We start from the raw sequence: 22996 nt of genomic DNA, 5'->3' as shown, positions 1-22996 counted from the left end.
ACGTTTCTTCAAAATAAAAGGTTTGAGTGAGTGGAGAAGATTTGTAGCTCACCTTCAGGTTCTGGATGTAGGTTTGCTCGCTGAGCTGCCAGGTCCATTTCCAGATGTTTCATCACCCTACTAGGTAAAATCTTCAGTGGGCCTCCAGGCGAAGCACCATTGATAATTCCTGCTTTCTATTTATATCTTTGGGTTGGTGATGCCATTTCCTGTGGTGACATCATTTCCTGTAACACCATTTCCTGTTCTTTTTCTCAGGGGGTGGCATATGGGGTCTAAACCTGTGTGTTTGTTAATAGAGTTCCGGTTGGAATGCCATGCTTCTAGGAATTCTTGTGCATGTCTCTGTCTGGCTTGTCCTAGAATGGATGTGTTGTCCCAGTCGAAGTGATGTCCTTCCTCATCTGTATGTAAGGATACTAATGAGAGAGGGTCATGTCGTTTGTGGCTAGTTGCTTTCATGCATCCTGGTGGCTAGTTTTCTGCCTGTTTGTCCAATGTTGTGTTTGTTAACAAGCAAAACTAATGTTATTTACAAAATACCATGCAAAGACTACCATCTACCACCCCCTGGAAAAAGAACCAGAAATGTCATCACCAACCCAAAGAAATGTAAACATAAACAGAAAGCAGGAATTATCAACAGTATTTTGCCCAGAGGCCCACTGAAGATGTTACTTCCAGCTCAGCGAGCAAACCTACATCCATAAAAGGTTTGAGCATGAAGACTCACCAAGTTACTTGCTTTATGGAGGTCTAATTTCTTTTTATTCTCATGGGATGCGGGCATTCTTGGCAAGACAAACCTTTACTGCCATTATTAATTTGCTTTCGTACTGAGTTTTATGCTAAGCCATTTCAGAGCCTAGTTGCTATGGCTCTGAGGTTACATGTCACAAGACTAGATCGGGATATTAAGGGCATTAATGAACAGACGGGTTTTGGTAAAGATCAACGTTAGTTGTTCTGGTTGTTGAGTTTTGCTTTATATTCTAGATTTGACAACCAAATTTAAATACCCTCAGCTGTGGATTTAGGCTACGTTTCTCTACAGCTGTGACCTCCAATATGTAAATTACAATAGAGCGGTTAATCAAAGAGTCTCCAATAGTGGATCTTGAGCTCAGGCCTTGTTATCTCACCATGTTGTCTCACCATGTGCATGTCAATCACCATGCCGTTGCATGACTTCCGCTTCTGGAAGCTGTGCAGCTACAGCAAAGTGCATACTGCTAACAGGTTTTACTAGTTTGTTGCAACGTATTTCAGTTTGGTCTAGATAGACTATCATTGCAGGCTACATTTCATGGTGATCATGCAAACAAATGAATAAGGCATATAACAGGAACATGTGTGAAGCCAGTATATTATAGTACTAGAAACAGAGAAGGCTATTCAATCTATCATGCCCATATCGATTCTCTGCAAGAACAGCTCAGCTAAAGTCCCAGTCCTGTCTGCTCCCTGTAGACCTGACATTTTCCTTCAGCTGCTTATCTAATCAGTCTGTGCAGGTCAAAATAAAATTATAAGAAATGCTGCCGTACCTCATATCCAAATTACTTTGCAATACAAGCTGACCCCGAGCCCTGGAAACAAATTGCAACCACAGATGTGACCCTCTAATACTTCCACACTTGAAAGGTACCAAAAACATTTTGGATATTCCAGAGGCATAGATCCAAAGGTAACTTGCAGCATGGCCAATGGCAGAGAGATTTCACAAACTATAAGGTGAAGCAGTTATGATGAGTGATGAATTTGGAACAGTCCAAAAATGTGCAGGTCAGGTGAATTGGCCATGCTAAATTGCCCGTAGTGTTAGGTGCAGGGGTAAATGTAGGGGAATGGGTCTGGGTGGGTTGCGCTTCGGCAGGTCGGTGTGGACCTGTTGGGCTGAAGGGCCTGTTTCCACACTGTAAAGTAATCTAATCTAATCTAACAATGAAACAAAAATGTACAATTTCCATGTGGAATCGGAAAATGAATTTCTGTTCACGTTATAAGAACTTTTGCCTCATATGTCACAGAAGTATATTGTTAAGTAAAAAAATAAGGAAATTGGTACAATACCACTCAATGCTGCACAGTAATTTCAAGAATTATTTTCCCTCGTACAAAAAAATTGATGAGCTGAAGGCTGTTTTGAAAGCTCAAGAGTAAATTTCTTCTAAACCAGCAGCGATAGGTAAGGCATCATTTTGTAGTTGCCATTTTCTGGCAAAACACAAGAAGTCATTCACAGGTGCTTAAGTAATTGAAGGAGCAATGACTGTGGCCACTGAAATTTTATTCAAAGAATTCAAGAATAAAGAATAAATATAAACAGCAATCTAGGAAATATCATTTAGTGTTTTCCACAGTAACAAGACTGATGGAATCTTGGTCTAAAGACATTTTTCAGGACCTAAGGCGCAGCGCTTTTCACTGTAGATCAACAAATCCATAGACGTGACTGACACAGTTTAGCTGATTATTTTTGTGGCATATCCTTTTTGACGGAATAGCAACTCAGGATGATCTTCTCACTCATTTTCCCATAGTAATGATAAAAGCTATAATACATTCATAAGAAAAGCATTTTAAATCAAGAAATTGGTTTCCATCGCAACTAATGGTGCACCAGACACGCCCTATGCAAATTCTGGCTTTTTGCAATTTGCAGAAATGATCCTGATTTCTCTTTTTGTTTTCAATTACCACGGTGTAATCTACCAGCAGGCATTACAGCATCAACGTACTAACTTTCGTTACATGCGGAAGGTCATGTTTCTAAACTCTATTCAGGCAAGAGCCTCTCAGCATCGCTTATTAAATCCTTATTTGACAAACCTGATACTGCCTACTAATGTGAGCGAAAAGTAAACTAACCCTCCATGCTGACATGGTTAAATCAAGGGAAGGACCTGCAAAGATTTTTAGATCCATTGACTGAAATAGTCACTTTTTCTTAAACCAAGAGATGAAGTGTGCGGTGACCTGTAAATCAATGAGTGCTTGTTCGACTTCAAGTTCCTTACAGAAACATTGTCAAAACTGAACAAGCTGAACTGTGAACTGCAGGGAAAGGGCAGGGACTTAGCACTGCGAACGCAATGAAATTTAAATGGAGTCTGTGGTTCTCCCAATTAAATAATAAATCACTGCAACACTTTGCAAATCTAGAACAAAACAGAACCAGAAAACAATTCAAAGACAAAGAAAAATGCTTCCACTCAAAAGTTCTGTGCAAATGAGGAAGTTTGATATTATGAAAAAAAAAAATTGTCTCTCAAATCCATTCCTTCAACATGATGGAATTTGGTAGCCAACCCATCTAAGTGTTTGATTTTCAAAGTAGTGAAGGTGAAATGGAGATAAGTACAATTCAGCACCATGCACAATTCCTCAGATACTGAAACAGATGTAACAGTTTAAGTTGCAATAAGATGTGAGCAATATGCAGGCTTGGACTGACAAGTAACAATCACACCACACAAATACAGGCAATGACCATCTCCAATAAGAGACAATCTAACCACTATCCCCTGACATTCAATGCTGTTATCATCACTGAACACCACCTCCCCACCCCCCTAAACCCTTCCCCTCCACTATCAACATCCTCAGGATTACCACTGACCAGAAACTCAACGAGACTCATCACAAACACAGTAGCTAAAAGAGCAAGAGACCGGGAACACTGCAGCAAGTCACACACCTCCTGATTTCCTAAAGCTTATCTATCATCCAAAAGATAAAGTCAGGAGTGCGATGGAATACTACTCACTTGCCTAGATGGCTGAAGCTCCAACAACACTCAAACTTGACACCATCCAGGACAAAGCAGTCCGCTTGATTGGCACCACACCCACTCCCTCAGTAGCAGCAGTGTATATAGCAGAAATTCACTAAAGATTCCAAATGTACAACCACTTCCATCTGGAAGGAAGAAGCAGCAGATATATGGAACATCATCTGCAAGTTCCCCTCCAAGCAACTCACCATGTTAACTTGGAAAGATATTTTTGTTCCTGCACTGTCGTTGGATCAAAATCCTGGAATTCCCCTCCTTAAGGACATTGTGGGTCAACTGCAGCAGTTCAATAAGCTCACCACCACCTCAAGGGAAACGAGGGATGGGCAATAAATGCGAGCCAGCCAGTGACATCCATGCCCCACTAGTGGATAACAAAACAGATTTGAGCTGAAAGTCAGATCAAGAGGCTCTGATGTTTGGGGACTTGCAAACAGAATACAAGACCAGCTTTTAAAATGAAAGCTTACTTTGGCTGCACAACTCCAAAATCCAAGTATCACACCCATTTCACAGACAGCAATTTGGCATACTATATATGACCAGCAGTCTCAAACTGCACCTCAGGCGTCAAGGCAGATAATATGCAGTCACTGATATCACACAGACTTGATGAGAAGATGACAAAATGAATAATAATATATACTTGGTTTTAGTTTTATATACCACTAAAAATAAACTGCTTAGTCGATATTTTCTTCTATGATGATACTAGGTTGCATTTAAATTCAAAAAGTGATCTTGTGCTTAAAGTTTGAGCCCTAGAGCAACTGTGCACATCTCTAGGTGACTACCCCAGCATATTATCACTATGCCACCATCTTTACTTAATCAGCATTAGTCATTTTTATTAGGATCAAGAATAAAAGTACATAGGATGTATGGGTTAAAAACAGGCCTTTAAACACAACCAGTGTTAAAGCTAATGCAACACTCCTGTTTAAGAAGGGAGGGTGGCAGAAGGAGAGAATCTCGATCATTTGTCAGATTTCAGAGTCCATTACTAAGGATGGGTTTGCAGAGTACTTAGAAGTGCATGCTTAAATAGGGTGGAGTCAGCACGACTTTGTCAAGGTTATGTCTGACAAATCTGTTAGAATTCTTTGGAGGTGGTAATGAGCAAGATAGACAAAGGAAAGGCAAATCAGGGCAGGACTTATAAACTTAATGGTAAGGTCCTGGGGAGTGCTGCTGAACAAAGAGACCTTGACGTGCAGGTTCATTGTTTCTGGAAAGTGGAGTTGCACATAGATAGGATAATGAAGGCAGCATTTAGTATACTTTCCATTATTGGTCAGAGCACAGAGTATAGGAGTTAGGAAGTCATGTTGTGGCTGTACAGGACATTGGTTCGGCCATTTTTGGAACATGGTGTGCAATTCTGGTCTCCCCCCTTCGGAAGGATGTTGAAAGGGTTTACAAGGATGTTGCCGAACAATAGGGAGAGGCTGAATAGATTGGGGCTGTTTTCCCTGGAGTGTTGGAGGCTGAGGCTTGTAAACCTTAGAGGTTTACAAAATCATGAGGGGCATGGATAAGGTAAATAGACAAGGTATTTTTCCTGGGGTGGGGAATCCAGAACTAGAGGACATAGGTTAGGTTGAGAGGGAAAAATTTAAAAGGTACCTAAGAGGCAACTTTTTCATGCAGAGGATGGTGTGTGTACAGAATGAACTGCCAGAGAAAGTGGAGGAGGCTGGTACAATTACAATATTTAAAAAGGCATCTGGGTGGGTATATAAATCGGAAGGATTTGGAGGAACGTGGACCGAGTGTTGGCAGATGGGACTGGATTAGTTTAGGATATCTGGTCAACATGGACAAGTTGGACTGAAGAGTCTGTTTCTGTGCTGTACATCTGTATGACTCCATGACGGCCATGGATATGATCTATCTGCAGTTTCAGAAGGCCTTTGACAAGGAGGCTGCTAAATAAGCAGCCCATGGTGTTAAGGGCAAGATATTGGTATGGAAGGAGAGTTGGCTGACCAGCAGAAGGAAGAGAATGGGGATAAAGGGGTCTTTTTCAGGATGACAGCCAGTGAGTAATGGAATTCTACAGTGTTGAGACTATATAGCTATTCACATTATACTTTAACAACCTGGACGAAGAAACTGAGGGCATTGTTGCTAAGTTTGTAGATGACAAAGATATATGGAGGGTTAGTAATGTTGAGGAAGCAAGGAGACTGCAGAAGAATGGGAGAATGGTCAAAGCAGCAGCAGATGGAATAGTGTGGGCAAGTGAGATTATGCACTTTGTTAGGATGAATTGAGACACGACTAGTTTCTAAATGGCAAAAGGCTTCAGAAATCTGAAGCTCAAAAAGGGACAGTTAGCAGGCACATGCAATGTTAGCATTCATTTCAAAAGGGCTAGATGCAGGGATGTACTGCTGAGGCAGTAGAAGGGTTTTGGTCAGACCGCATTTGGAATACTGAGAGCAGTTTTGAGCCCTGTACCTAAGGTAGGATGTGCTCATCTTGGAGGGAGTCCAGATGAGGTTTACAAGATAGATCCCAGGGATGAAGGGCTTCTCAGGTGAGGAGCAGTTGAGAAATCTGAGTGTGATAGCAATGGAGTTTAGAAGGTCAAGGCAGGGGATTTCATTGAAACTTGTAGAACATAAAGGCCTGGATAGAGTGGGCATGGAAATGATGTTTCTGAGGGCAATGCCTCAAAATGAAAAGAAAACCCTTTAGAACTGAGATGAGGAAATTTCTTCAACCAGAGAGCAGTGAACCTGTGAAACTCACCTCCACAGAAGGGTGTGGCGGCCTTTAAGACAGAGATACGTACCTTACTGAGGTGCAAGGGAATCAAAGGTTACAAGGGGAAGGCAGAGAAAAAGGTCCAGAAACACATCAGCCATGATCGACTGGAAGAACATACTCAATAAGTCCAAACCTAATTCTGCTCCTTTACCTTGTGATCTAACTAGTATATGGAGCAGCTCGAATCTCCTTCCATCATTTATCATTGAACATTAAGAAGATAGGATAACCGCCTCTTTTACATACTAGATTATCAACCCATACAGTTCATATTAATATTTAGCTCTTGCAGCAATGTACTTAAATTGCTAGATGAGGTCCTGGGTCAGTAATTCAATGAACAGAACTTCAAATTCCCTATGGCACTTGGAAAACTCAAAATTGGTTTCAAAAGAACCTGGATTGCTTTTTGAAAAGGCAAGTAAAGCTTTTGGATTGTCAAAAAAATCCAAACTGTTTCACTAATATCTTTCAAGTCTAGCTGATCTGCAATCTCAAGGTGTACTCTTACAACTGATCTTTCATGTTGTGTGCCATAGTATTATCAGACCATATCACCTTCTCAAAGATAACAAGGAATGGCCAAGAAACCCAAGGTTTGCAGGTGATGTCAACATTCTAGGATTAAAAAAAAAATACAAATTTTAAAGTGACATCTTTGTTCAAGTGAAAATCGAGACAAGAAAAACATTACTGTTGATTGCGCTACTTAAAAACGCTTTTTTTAGATCCGCGAAGAAAATAGCAGAAGTTACCATTGAAATCCTACTACATTAAAGGCTAGTTTTAAGGTTTTACCGGAGAGTTGCATATCACTGTACAAAACTATAATGTCAATACCCCGGGGATTATGACTGATCTGAAACTGAAATGGTCTCATCATTTAAAATCTGTGGGTACAAGAGCAATCAAGGCTAGGAATCCAGTAGTGAATATGTCACCTCTTGACTCACCAAAACTGTTCACCATCGACAAGACAAATCACGAATGCAATGGAATATTCCCCACTTGCCTAGAGGGTTCAGCTCCAAATACACTCAAGCTTGACACAATACAGGACAAGACAGTGTACTTAATTGGCACCACATCCACAAACATTCACTCCGTCCACAACTGATGCTCAGTAGCAGCAGGGTGTACGATTTATGAAATACGTGCAGAAATTAATAAAGGTTCCTTATCTCCAAATCTATTACCATCTGTTCCTTTTGCCCTTCTAGATATGAGGGAAAATCAACATCTGAAAGTTCTCCTCAAAGCCACTCATTCATGAAAATATGTTAGCATTCTTCAGTGTCCTTCAAAATCCTGGAACTCCCTCCTGAACCCACATCAAATGGACAATTCAAGCAGGTGCAAAAAGGCAACTCACTACCACCTTTTCAAAAGGGAACGATAGATAGATAAAAAATACTGGCCTAGTCAGCCAAGTCCATATCTATGAATGAATCAAAAAACATTACTTACCGAGATTATATAAAATGCAGGCCTGTTCATAGCAGATCTCATCAACAGTTACTGTTTTGCCAGAAAAGATTTCTGTCCTGCAATTTCAGCAAACACATCAGTTTGTCAGTATATAGATCTTGTTAATTCTATTGGACTAACACAGCACATTGGTCTGAAGCTCTACCTGAGTTGAACAAACTTGAGCATGTCGTGCACAAGAGGATTGCATTACACAAAACAACAAGGAGGCATCAGGTAAATTCACCTCAAAAAGTCCAAGAAAATTCAATAAGGAGAAAGCCACCCCAGAATGGTCAGGATTGGTGAAGAGCTGCACCTCCAATCACAGATTGCTTCTTGCCCAGATTTGCTCCTGATAGCCTATAGGCTTGCAGTGAGTCCTTTTTTCTGGAGTAGGGGGGGAAACATTTTGGAGGAGTGAATTTTAAACCTTTCAACAAAGAAATTGTCATAACTGGGAGTAGGAAAACTAAGATAATGAATTCCTTGCCAATAAATAGAGTCTCCTGATTAAAGTTGCAGAGTTTGAGATATTCAGTGGGGGAAAATGTAGAGGCTGCTAAATTAATGAACCTGTCAATTATACAATTTAATGTTAAACTGTTTTATTTCATCAAGATTCTAATTTGTGTGTTATCACAACTCAAACACACTCAATGAATTCATTGAGATGTAATGACTGCTAGTCACAATCATGCAACAATTTGGCTGTGAAAGTACATTTAGGGTGACAGTGTCTAGAAGTGTGTCAAGTTTTTAACGAGAGCATTTGTTGTTAAATACATAAGATCTTGATTTTACGTAATTGCATTACCTAATGGAGGAGTTAGTGAAAATGAAAAAGGAGCCCTGAAAACAAAACCAAAATCTCATGAGGAGCCCTCAAAAGCAGCAAAAAAGTCCCGAATACATATTGTGCTCAAAATGCAGGCCTATAACTCGGCCAGCTAGCAAGACACATGTAAAATCCTCATCATGAGTTTTCCACTTCTGTAAGGAAGATGAATAGACCCTCACTCTGAATCTCCTTTACTGTTATAGCAGCTAAACAGATTAAGAGTTTTAAACTTGATTAGAAAAGTATAGCAACTCGCACAATGATTTTACAAACTATGCCACAAAGATCATCTAGATCCTACACAGGATTCATTTTTGTGCTCTTTTAACTGATCTTCAAAAGAGGGATAGTGTATCAAATGTGGTATTAGCACGTCAGTTAAAATTAATCAAGGAGAACTCTCTTTTCTGAAAGTTACAAACGGGGCTAAGCAACCTCACAAACAGTTCAGATCGAAAATCTGCAAGCTTTCCAGATCAAATCATGAAGGTTGTGGGCAACTCAAAATATAGGAGGAGGATGTCCAAGTATACTTTATCCATGACTGGTGGGGTCTTGCACTTCAGTTCTGAAGAGAAGGCTGAAGCATTTGTAAGTATCTGCAACCAGAAATGGTGCACAGAAAACCTACCTCAGCCTCCCAGTGAAGTTTCCAGGTTTCAGCCAATTCATTGTATGTGATATCAAGAAATGACTAAGCAATAAATAAAAAAGGCTTTGAGACTTGACAATGTCCCAGCTGTAGAGCTAAAGATATGCACACAATTATTGTTATGGAACAGCTTGGCTCAAGACACAACAGTGATACCTGCTCGATGAATTGGAAAACTACACAAAATGTGGTCTGTCCATAAAACAAAATCCACTCAGGCTAATTATCCATCTTCTCTCTCAATGATCAGCAAATAATCAGCAAGGAAGTAGCACTAATTTATCAATGACCAGCTTATTAATACATAGCTTGGATTTCTCCAGGACTAAGTGCAATTCTGAACCACAATCTTGGCCTAAACATGGACAAAAGAGAAGAATTCTAGAGGTGCAAAAAGTCAGACTCTCCTGACATCAACACAGCATTTAACCAGGTAAGGTTGCAAGGGGCCCTAGCAAAAATAGCACTGATGGGAATAAGTCGTGAACTAACCACTGGTTGGAGTCATATGTAGTAAAAAAAAAATAGATTTGGATGTTGGAGACCTAATCCACTCACCCCAAGACATCACTGCAGGATTTCCTCAGCATGGTTGTTTTAATCAACCTATCCAGACATGTCATTACATATATCTGGAACAAGTTAGGCTTGAACCCAGGCCTCCTAGCTCAAAGGTTGGGACAATACTACTAAATCACAAATGCTGAATTCTTCAATGTAGATATTTTCTCATCAACCTGTTCAGAGATGACATCTCACAACTCTGCAGCAGCTGGAAATTGAACCTGGGCCTCCTGGCTCAGTGTTCTGGACTGAACTGCCTTCAGCTGGATAAATGATCTTCCCTGTATTGTACGTTCAGAAATATGGATGGTGGCTCACAATCTCAGTATTCAATTACATTTGCAACTTCTCAGATAATGAAGCAGTTCATGACCACAAGCAACAAAGTCTGGAAACAGTCAGACTTGGGGTAAGTGGCAAGTAACATGGGTGTCACACAAGTGTCAAGGAATGGTCACCTTCAAAAAGAAGAAAATCCAACCATGACTCAACAACATTACCATTACCATTACGAATTCCCTAACATCTTGGGGTTACCACTGATCAGAAACGCTCATTGACCAGCCACATAAATATAACAGCTACAAGAGACCACCAGAGGTTGGGAACTCTGTGATCGGTAATTCAACTCCCAATTCTCCAAGACCGGCTTACCCGCTAAAAGGCAGATGTCTGGAGTGTAATTGAATATTCCTCACTTTATTCTATGACTACAACTCCAAATCAGTCAAGCAGTTTGAGGACAGAATATCTCTAGTGAATAGAATATCAAACACCATCTTAAACATTAGCTTCATTCATCTCTGACCCTCAGTGGTAGCAGTGCACACCATTTACAAAATGCACTTCAACAATTCACCAAAGCAGTGAGCTCATCATCCAGAAGAACATGAGCAGCAAGCCCCTGGGAACACTACCTCCTACACAGTTCCCTCCAAGTCACACAATATGCTTACTCAGTAATTTATCTCCATTCCTTCACTCTAGAGTAAAGGTCCTGAAATCCTTTCCCAACAAAGCTGTGGATCTAATAATACCATATGGATTACAACATTCAACAAAGGGCATCTGCTCTTGATATCAAGATATCATTTTACTGAATGTAGCATGAAGTTTAGCCCTGACTAAGTTGAAGACAATGGGAACCAGAAGAGGAAATTCTCCACTGTTTGGAATTATGTTGAACCTAAAGGAACAGAATTGTGATTATTGAAGGCTAACCATTTCAGCTCCAGTATTTTGCTGGTCCTAAACCCGATAACTTTCAACTGCTTTAATCATCTTTCTGGCATAATGGCCAGAAATGGGAATATTCACTGATGATTGCACATAACATTCAGCATCATTTGTAATTCCCCAGGTATTAGCAAAAACTAAGTTTGAATTGGTAAGTAACATTCTTGCTATTCAAATACTAGCAATGAGACCCTGACCAAGAAAGAATCCAACCATCTTAGCTTTATGCTCCATAGCATTATCATTGCTGAATCTTTCTCCATTAGCATCCTACAGGTTACCACTATTCAGAGACATAACTGGGCCATCCATATTAATATTCAGGCTATAGGGCAGTTCAGAAGCCAGGAATTTTGCTGCAAATAACTCCTCTTCTAATAGCATTAAGCCTGTCTTCCATCTCCAAAGTGCAAATTAAAAACATGATAAAATAATCTACACTTGCCTAGATTGCATAGCCCCAACATCACAAGAAGCTCAACACCATTAGGACAAATCCGGCTGTATGATCAGCATCCCATTCACTCTCCCAGCCACTAGCACTACAAAGCTGCACTGTAACAAGTCAACAAGTCTCTGTTGACAGCACCTTCCAAAACAATGATTACTACTACCTATAAGGACAAGCAGACATTCATAGAACATGCCTCTTACAAATTCTCCTTCTAACCAAATAACATTTTTATTTGGAACTGTATTACTGTGCCTTCACCCCTACCAGACAAAATTAAAACCTGGAATTCAAACCCAATCAGCATTGTGGATTCAGTTCCTCCAGATACACTTCAACAGTTCCAGAATGCAGCTCATTATCACCTTCTTTAGGGCAATTTGCGGGAGGAAATAAGTGCTGGACTTTGCAGAATCTCCACAACGAACAAGTATGCAAAAAAGAAACATGCTGACAGTAAAGCTAAGAGCAGTGCAGAAGAAATGCCAAAATTGGCTTTTTGGATTACAGGATTCAAGATAAAGTGAGCCAGAATTATCACTTTCCTGATAAAGGGCTTTTGCCCGTAACATCAATTTTCCTGATCCTCGGACACTGCCTGACCTGCTGTGCTTTTCCAGCACAACTCTAATCTAGACTCTTATCACTTCCAAACCCTATCCAGCGACCTTTACTGAAAAGTGCAATGGAGTTTAAGACTGGACATGGCCATATTAAATTGAAAAAGGTGCAGAAAAGAGTTAAAGCAAAACTCTTTTGCTACTCACTACCTCTTAGGTAGAAGTATTAGTGGGCAACTGTATCCTAATGGTCTTGGTCTTGAGGATAAAAGAAAGTAGCAAGAGAAAAAAAACTCAAAGAAAATACTGTTCTTACCACGTCACCGGGACAGCCGCCTCTTCTCCTAAACCCATAGGAATGCGACTCTGCAGATAGTGAAGCTGGCCAAAATACTTTCTTAATGTACTACATCCTTCAAAGTCTCTTGTAACATTCACAGCACTCTGCAACAGAACAAAATTTTGTGATTAATACCTGGTGGGGACAACTATACAATTATATAAAACTTGTCTTCCCACATCATTTCCTCTTATTTTAACTCAAACAGCACCAGAATCATCAGATCATTCCTGATAAGAAACGCTAAAATTACAAATTAGCTTTTATAATGAAGATTAACAGAGAACCAAGGGTTCCATTTTAATTTTTAAGTCAGCATTTCCAGTCAATAAAAAGAAAGTCAAAAGAATGGCTGGCTCCAGTTTTCTTTCAAAAACCTGAGCTTGTCACCTCCACGCCACATCTTGCTTTACATCATCTTCTCTTCCTTCTGTGCTGTTATGATAATTCCAGCTCATGTTACTACTAGACAAGTCAGATCAGAATAAAATCTGGCTTGAATCATCATAATTTGATATTTCAAGCCAGGGCAATATGGTGGCTCAGTGGTTAGCACTGCCTCACAGCATCAGGTACCCGGGTTTGATTCCAGGCTCGAGCGACTGTGTGGAGTTTGCACATTCTCCCCGTGTCTGCGTGGGTTTCATCCGGGTGCTCCAGTTTCCTCCCACAATCCAAAGATGTGGGTGATAGGTGAATTGGCCATACTAAATTGCCCATAGTGTTCAGAATGTATAGGTTAGGTGCATTAGTCAGGGTAAATATAGGATAATAAGGTAAGGGAATGGGTCTGGGTGGGTTACTGTTCAGAGGGTTGATGTGGACTTGTTGGGCCGAAGGGCCTGTTTCCACACTGTAGGGATTCTACGATTTTTCTTTAAATTAGCATGTAGCCTTTCATTGAAGCACAAGCAGACAAGGCTGCAGATTTGGTTTGAAAATTAAACAGAAGTTTATTAAAGAAAATTTTTAAAAACCAAGCAGAACATAGTAGTTTGACAGAATTCAAAGCACATGCAAAACACAATCCCATCTACATCCTAGCACTATCATTTTACAGTTAATCAAAACGCACAAAATTTCTTTATGTATTAAACTCATAGGTTCTAGCTTAACTGCATCTTCTTTAATTCCTGTCTGGTGAACTGAGGTCTTTTGACTGCTCACACAGTGCCTAGATTTTCAGTCTTTTAAATAATCTGACCAAACACTCCTGGGTCTGAAAATTTCACAAACTAAATTTCACTGAAGTAATTTATTTCCTTAACTGCTCTGAACTATCTTTTTTGAGGAGAGACAATTCTTACATCTGACTGCAGTCAGGTCTTCTTTGAACTGACAAAGGTTTTAAACTTTTATTTTAAACTTTTTCATCATAGATTCAGCCAAAGCATCAATGTTTTCTCTCTCCTACTGTAAATTCCACAGTGCAAGGTAACTTGCATTAACACTACAGAACAACATAGTGAGCTGGTCAGGTGGCTGAACAGCACAAATGGAAATTAATCCTGAAAAGTGTCAGGTGATGCATTTTGGGAGAACTAACATGGCAACATTGAATGATAGGACCATAGGAAGTGGAGAGAATCAAAGAGACCTTAGTATGCATTTCCACAGATCCTTGAAGACAGCAGACAGCCAGATAATGTGGTTAAGGTGGCAAATGGGATCCTTGCCTTCATTAGTCAAGGCTCTGAATACAAGGGCATGGTGGTTGTGAAGGAGCGGGAGTACTGTGTGCAGTTCTGGGTCATCACACTAAAGGAAGGATGTGATGTGATTGAACTAGACAGAGTGTAGAAGAGATTCATCGAGATGAAGCATTTGCACGGGGTGGAGCAATTCAGCAATGAAGACTAAACTAGATAAGCTGTGGTTGTTTTCCTTAGAACAGAGAAGGTAAAGGACAGGTGCACAAAGTTCTGACATGCATAGACAGGATGGATAGGGAGAAACTTTTCCTTTTAATAGAGGGATTAATAATTAGGGGCACAATTTTAAAGTAAGGAGAAAGGAGGTTCAGAAGGGATTTGAGGAATTTATTTTTACATCCAGAGGATGACAGGTATCTGGTACTCACTGCCTAATAGCTTGGTAAAGGCAAAAAATTCTCAAGACGTTTAAGAAATATTTGGTTGAATGCTTGAAATGCCATAACATACAAGTAAAAAATGAGATAGGAACAGATAAATGTTTGATGACCAAGTGGACATGATTGACCAAAATGTCTCCTTCCATACTGTATAAACTCTGCCTTAGCCACTCCAGGGATCATTGCAGTCCACCTGCTCCCTGACACAATGGTATTTTTTTTCTCATTCTTTTCGTTTGCTCAAAATAAAGAAAAACAAACACAAACAAACAATAAAGAAACCCAACAAAGAAACAAATATCTTCCCTAAACAAAGGGGAAAAAGACAAAAACTCTCAATAGCAGCAGGAACACACTGCCTGTGGCCCAGCCAGCACAGAGTTAGTCCCCTAAACGGAGGAGACTCCATTTCCATAATATTGTAAATCAGAAACTAACAAAAATCTGTTTTAGAACTTTATGATTCCAACTTGTGTTATTACTACTGGACAGGTTAGATCCCAGAATGTAATCTAGCTTGATAGATCTTGTCTTATTTTAATGTGGTGGTTATTCACTAAAGCTGGGCCATAATGCTGCAAATTTTCTTTTGCAATAGAAAATGAAAAAAAATGTGAGACATAAAACAAAGCTAAGTTTAGAACACAATTTGAAAATTCTTAAAATACACAGCAAAACAAAGTCTCATCCATTCCCCAACAAGATCACTTTATAGTTATTCATATCCAGAGAAATTATCCTTTAATATTGTATCTTTAGATTGACTTAACTACTTCTTCCCATGTATCCTGTGAACTCTTCTTGCAAAACTGAAGCTTAGACATTCAAGTCTTTTACTAATTATTTATATTACTTTCAAGTGTATTACTAACCTGCAGGTTTCTAACCAAACCCTTGTGGTCAGGAAGTTTCACAAGCTAAAATCTTACACCAAGGTAACAAAGCTTTCCCTGCACTGTCCTAGAACTCCTTCAGAGGAGCAAAACTATATTTTTCTGACCCCATTTGGGTCTCTTCCAAAACTACCTTAAAAAAAAGTTTTCAGTCTGGATCTTCTAAAATAAAATCAATTCCTGATTAGTATACGCCAACAGCTAAAATCTTCAATATTTAACTCCTTGTTGTAAAACCCATAATATTAATAACCTTTCATTAATACACCAGGAATTTTGCAATCACCTGCTCCCTGACACAGACTGAATTAGGTCATTGGTTGAGGGAGAACTCTCTAATCTTGTTTTTCAATCAAAAACCTTCACAAAAGTACCTAGATTATAGACTTAAATGCCATCTGGCCCATCCAGCCTGCTCCGCCATTCAATAAGATCATCACTGAGCTTTTTGTGGACTCAGCTCCACTTAACCACCCACTCACCATAACCCTTAATTGTTTACTGTTTCAAAAATCTATCTTTGTTTTAAAAACATTCAATGATGTAGCCTCAGCTGCTGCACTGTACAGCGAATTCTACAGATTCACAAGCCTGTCTGTGAAGAGGTTTCTCCTCAACTCAACCTTAAATCTGCTTCTATTATTTTGAGGCTATGCCCCCTAGTTCTAGTTTCAGCCGCCAGTGGAAACAATTTCCCTGCTTCTGTCCTATTGTTTCTCTTCATAATTTTATATTTGTTTTTGTAAGATGCCCCCTCATTCATCTGAATTCCAATGAATATAGTCCCAGTCGACTCAATCTCACTAGCACCCTATAGAGTTGCAGCATAACTTCCCTATTTTTAAACTCCACCCCTTTAGCAATAAGGGACAATATTCCATTTGCCTTTTTAATTACCTGCTGCACCTGCAAACCAACATTTTATGATCCACGCACAAGGACACCCAGGTCCCTCTGCACAGCAGCATGTAGCAATTTTTCACCATTTAAATAATAGTCCATTTTGCTGTTATTTCAACCAAAACAGATGATCTCACATTTCCCAACATTTATCCCATCTGCCATAACCTAGCTATAACCTCCTGCAGACTGTGTGTTCCTCTGCAGACTTTCCTGTACCACTCATTTTAGTGTCATCTGCAAACCTTGACATACTACATTTGGTCTCCAACTCTGAAGCATCTATGTAAATAACTGCAGTCCCAGCAATGATTCCTGAGGCAGACTACTAGCCACTTATCGCCAACCAGAAATACCACCATTTACCCATTTATCTTTGCTTTGTTAGTTAACTAATCTTCTATCCATGCTAATATATTACCTGTAACACCATGCACCTTTATCTTATGTAGCAGCCTTTTGTGTGGCACATTGCTGAATGCTTTCTAGAAATCTAGATACACCACATCCACCAGTTCCCTGTTGTTCACCACACTCATAGTATCCTCAAAGAATTCCAGTAAGTTAAACATGACCCCTGCCTTTCATGAACCCATGCTGTCTCTGCCCCATGTGATCTAAATTTACCAATTAATTTACCACGCAGAATCTTGTCAAAGGCTTTACTGAAGTCCATGTAAACAATGTCTCCTGCTCTGGCCTCTTCAATATTTTGGTTTCCTCCTCAAAAAACTCAAAGTTTCAGAGACACCTCGCATAAAGCCATGCTGATGATCCATAATCAGTCCTGTGGCATTCCAATAATTATGATGACCCTTTTATACCAACTCTGACTTCTATTATTCAGCCATTGTCTATCCATATTAATATATTATGTCCAACTACATGCATTTTTATCTTAAATAGCTTAATGTGGTTACCTTTTCAAACACCTTCATAAAATCCTAATGTCATATCCACTGCTTCCCCTTTATCTGTCCTGTCTTCTTCAAAAGTATTTTAATAAATTTGTCAGAAATGATTTAGCCATTATGAAGCCATCCACACACTGCTTGATCATATTATGTATTTCTAAATGCTCTAAGATTACATCCTTCATAATAGACTAACATTTTTGCAATAACAGATGTTAAGCCAACCCGCCTAAAGATACCTGCTATATCTCCTTCTCTTTACAAATAAAAAAGGTGGTACATGAGCAATTTGTCAATTCTGGTACTCTTCCAGAACATAACAATTTTTGGATTTTATTTAGTACTACCAGTGCATCTAATCTCTCTTTAGTTACTTCCTTTAATATCCTACAACCCATCGTTTCAGGGCCTTATTGGTGTATTGTCCCATTAGTTTACCTAGCACCTTTTCTCTAGTCATAGCTAGTCCATTTATTTCCTCTCCTCCATTGCCCTTTGATTACTTTGTAATTTTTAAATAAACACTAATAGTGTTAAAAAATAAGATTGATGCAAAATATGTATTTAACATCTGCCAATAAAAAGATAAGGAAATTTGCAGAGAAATGGTGCTCGGGAAGACAAAATTGCCATTAAAAATGGATTCATGGTTGTACTTTATTCAAGAGAAAAAGCCACATAAGAAAGCAATTCCCAAAAGGAGCAGTCATTGACATTCACGATAAAAGATCGACAGATGGATGAAGGTGGTTTGAAAAAGGTAGCAGAGGCAAGTTGAGTTTTTGACTGGGGATTATCAAAGAAAGACATCATCTCTGAGACATTATCAGGTCACAGGTCGCCAATATAGTTACTGCGCATGTTAGATTGCAGAACTGAGTTTGCAGTGATTCTCAGTAGTTCAACCAGGCTTCAACAACTGAAAGACTTGTTCAGAGAGACATTCAAGTACAACTTAAGAAAAAGTGGAATAACAATGACTGGAGAAGAGAAATCATTCGCAAAATGAGTCATCAAACATGTTCTGACATCAGCAATCCTATTAATGGACTGCAGAGGTCTGGGATGAAAGTAGAATGGCAATTGTCACCAAATCAACAAGTATGGTATATTCACTGTACCTTGTGGAATGATGGGTCAGAAAGAGGACATGCTTACTGATGATGATCCATATAATGAAGTGGAAGATTGAGTCATATTATTTGGACGAGGATGAGAACAATTGTTATGGATTTTAAGTCATTCAGTAATTGCTTGCTGCTAAATAGTATTATTTTATTCTGACAGAAAAATAGTGAAATTGTAACTTTTGGTTCATCAGGAAACCTGATGAAGTGCTTTTGCCCGAAATTACGATTTTCCTCCTCCTCAGATGTGCCTGACCTGCTGTGCTTTTTCAGCACCACTCTAATCTGGACTATAATATCCACTTCACTGACTTTTAACAGATGAGTTAATAATGCTATTGGTTCCTCTTCCATCAGAATTGTCTTTCAAAGCGCTGTAGAAAAACGTCTTCTTTAGTATGGGTCACAACCACTACAGTCAGCAAGGCCAATTTATTTATTGCCTTGTATTAGATGATTGACAGCACAAGTGAATGAATAAACTGCATCAGATACAAAACAGAATTTATTGCAATCTAATTTAGAATATGAAATTTGAAGTATGACTACATCATTTTTATTTTGTTTTGGCAAGGAACCTTGAGCAGTTGAGGTTCTCCTGTACTAGCAATGATGTGGGTTAAAACTAAAGGTAAGTCACATGGGAAGGAGCACGGTACACAGAAAGTTTCCTGAATAAACAAACATTGAGCTTAGAGCTCCATCGGTCCAAGGCAGCAGTCTAATCTTTCAGTAGCAATCTGTTATTAGGCACTTACCTGTCTGAGCTGATCAAGTTTCTTCAGTTCCTCACTGTAGTTGTCAGGATTTTCACCATAATGCTTCAAAATGTACTGAAAAGATAATTGATAGATTGTTTAGAGGACAAAGTAATCCACTTTTTCATCACTTAATTATGACACAATGTTAGCTGTGGCACACAACTGAAATACAGACATCCCCAAAGCTCGTCATTGACCTCATACCCTAATTTCCAGAACCTCTAACATTGTATCTAATAATGCAATTTTTTTGCACACATTAGATTTAAAGCAGAGGTAAAGGATAAATAAGTAGGATCATAAAAGATTAAGCAGCAGTCTATCAGTTTCATGTCAGTGCATGTGACAATAAAGCTAATTCAATTCAATTGCAGTTATGGATTTTGCTTGCTTCTGCATTGTATCAGCTCCATAGTCACTCAAGAATCTAACGCTGGCTATGCCTACCCAGGTGAAATGAAGCCAATAAAGTACATCCGTCTAAAGGTCTGGTTGCAATTTCATATATTGAATTTGAAATAACGAGCAATGACTATTACTGTGATAGCCTCCAAAAGATTATAGAACCATTGTCAAGCATCAGCTCTGACTCAGTGCTATGTTGGCAGATAAACATTGAAAGATTGCATACTAGTACGCAGTTTGCAACTGCTGCAGATTCTATAATGACTGACGTTCTCTACTGTAACCACCTATGTAACATGGGAAGGTGTACTGAAAGAAACCCAAGTACATATTTTTCTGAAGTGCAGAAATATTGGTGGGGAAGAAAAGAGATAGAAAGCAATACCAGCAAAACAGCCGGAATCTAAAAGAAAAAGTTACAGTTTCAACACTTTTCATCTTTCCATCTAAGATGAAGTGACCAGTACTATACTTCTGGAATGGTATGCATAACTACAGCTCAAACATGCAAGCAGCTTGACACCAGCTAGGATAAATCAGTCCCACTTAACTTACACCCCAACCACAAACTTCCCCCGCCAAAGTACAGTCAAAGCAGTGTGTACTAAATGCAAGGTAACTGCAGCAACTCATCCTTCAACAGCACCTTTGAAACCCGTGACTTTTACACTTAGAAGGATAAGGCAGCAGATACATGAAAGTACCGAGGGTGTGGTGTTGATAAAGCACAGCAGGCAGCAAAGGAGCAAGAGAATCGATGTTTCGGGCAAGAGCTCTTCACTTCCAGTCCTCACTTTCTCCTCGTGGAAATGCCACCAACTGCAAGTTTCCTTCCAAGTAATATACCATCCTCACCTAGAACTTTCTCACTGTTCGTTCACAATCACTGTAGGAAATCCTGGAACTCCCTGTTTAACATCGCTGTAGTCATGCATACCATTCCAGAAGTATAGTACTGGTCACTTCATCTTAGATGGAAAGATGAAAAGTGTTGAAACTGTAACATTTTCTTTTAGATTCCGGCTGTTTTGCTGGTATTGCTTTCTATCTCTTCTCTTCTTCCCCACCAATGTGTACCTGAAATAAATAGGCTGAAGCAGATCAAGGTGGCAATGCTTGAGGATAATTAGTGTTGAACAACAAAGGTTGATCTTGCCAGCAACGCCCATGTCCCATGCAAAAATTTCGAAAACTATAAATAATGGGCTGCTCAATCTACCTAGCAATTCTATTTGCATGGATATTCTGGCTGCAAATGAGATGATCTTATTGAACCATAGAAGGTAGTGGCACTGGGAATTTCATTCTCCATTTTTAAAAAAAAATCAGTCTTAGCTAATCTCAAAAATTTTCCAATCTTTTAGCTTAACAAAACAAAATTGCAAAGTCAGAAGTCACACCAGGTTATAGTCCAGGTTTGTGAAATCACAGGCTTTCTGGGTACTGCTCCTTTGTCAGGCGAAAAGAAGGTAAATCGTCATTGTCCCAGAGGACCATAGTGTTTCTCTCTTACCAGACAGGTGGAGGTTTAAGCTGTGGTCATCACACCTCAGGCGAGAAGTGAGGTGAGAAGGTGCGAATCTTCATGGTAACCTCAGCCGGTACAGGAATTAAACCTATTCTGTTGACATGACTCTGCATTGCAAACCAGACATCCAGCCATTAAGCACTACAATCAGTATGAATGAAGTAAACATTATTTCCAGTGAAAAAAATTGTACCGGTGGTACAGAGCCACAACCAAAAATCATCAGCCTCTATATCTTGGCCCACCAAAAGTTCAGTGACCAGGGAAAAACTCCCTCTTGATAACAAAACATTACACGTGGGTGATGCATTCCTAGCGACCTACTTCACAATTTTAAAAAAGTTTGTGAACTAAAAAGATATCACATACTTTGACCATTCAAATCCATTTAAACATACTGAGAAACCAAAAATATCTATAAGTTGGAAGTCACCAAAGATCAGAAATTCAAGAGGGTGGGGATAAATGGAATTTGCATTTATCAATGATGATCATTAATAGAATTTTCAAAATCCTATTTATGCTGTAACATTCCAACCAAAGACAAGACATAATTTTATATATTCTCACCCTAGAAAGTGTACTTTTGCAATGCAAGGTCAAAATAATAGTGACTACGTGTCCAAATTTAATTCTGTAAAGTGGGATAGCTTTTCAAGGGCCAAAATCTAACAAGATATTTTGTAATCACTCAGACAATCTCTGAAGACCAGTGAAAAATTCAAAAGCTAGGTACTGAGAAGTATGTTTGCCACATTTGTGCTGTCAAGGGCCAGTCTCATGAATATTGCACACGAAAACCACACTAAAAACAGATCTACACGCACCTTGAGAAATAACTGTACAGTCAGCTGCACAAAGGAATGAAGTAGCATTACACCATTTGTTTTCCATAACCATCATACAACATCGATCAGAACCTTTTTAATGTGCATAGAGTTATGCTCTGTTCACGTATTTAATATATTGCATGGAAGTTGTAGTTTAGAAAATGTAGCAACCCAAATAAAGTTGGGATCCTTCAAAATAACCCAAAGCAGCTATCAAGTTTCATGCTACCTGCCAATTCCTTATCAAGCATCAGTAGCCTCACTTGCACTGCAGGCCAGGACAATAACAGGTCACAGACTATTTCACCTAAGTGCAGGAAGTCACAGAGCAGAACCAAACAATCAATTCCACAGGCAACGCCACCATACATGCACTTGCAACATAAATACAGCAAAATGATCAGAGGTAAGATTCCTTTCCAGTTCTTATCCAACAGAAAACTTGAAATAATATGATATTTCTAGCACAGTGAAAGTTCTATCACACTTCACAGTAGTGTCATCACCAAATGTGAGGTGGAAATACAAAAAAATGATGTTAGGACAACTGACCAAAAATCCTGGTGCAGGTACACTGATTTTAAGTAGCTTATTCTAAAGGGAGGGATGAAAATGCAAAGTATCATAAAAAGAATTCCAGAGCTTAGGCCCTGGGAGCTAGAAACACAGCAATTATATATATTTTGAAATGTAATCATTGTTGTAGAAACATGGCAACCAATTTGCATACAGCTTGTTCCTACAATAGCAATGAGATGACCATTTAATCTGCTAGTATGATGTTGATCAAGGTAAAAATTAATTGCCAGGACATGAGAAAATTTCCCTGCTCTTCTCCAAAATACCATAAATTGATACGCAAAA

General features: G+C 39.2%; 1 protein-coding gene across 1 annotated transcript in view; it reads right to left on the bottom strand.

Moving 5' to 3' along the window:
- The window catches only part of ptpn23a (protein tyrosine phosphatase, non-receptor type 23, a), a 94871-nt gene that overhangs the window by 66406 nt on the left and 5469 nt on the right, over positions 1-22996 (bottom strand). Inside the window, exons 2-4 of the mRNA XM_043687916.1 lie at positions 19367-19441; positions 12659-12786; positions 8039-8115 (exon numbers count right to left, since the gene is read on the bottom strand). Of these exons, the coding sequence (XP_043543851.1) occupies positions 8039-8115; positions 12659-12786; positions 19367-19441 (280 nt within the window). The remainder of the gene's footprint in view (positions 1-8038; positions 8116-12658; positions 12787-19366; positions 19442-22996) is intronic.

This window comes from Chiloscyllium plagiosum, chromosome 4 (assembly GCF_004010195.1).
Source record: "Chiloscyllium plagiosum isolate BGI_BamShark_2017 chromosome 4, ASM401019v2, whole genome shotgun sequence".
In the NCBI taxonomy this organism is placed as follows: Eukaryota; Metazoa; Chordata; class Chondrichthyes; order Orectolobiformes; family Hemiscylliidae; genus Chiloscyllium; species Chiloscyllium plagiosum.
Note: the sequence above shows the minus strand (reverse complement) of the source record. Positions and strands in the feature narration are given on the sequence as shown.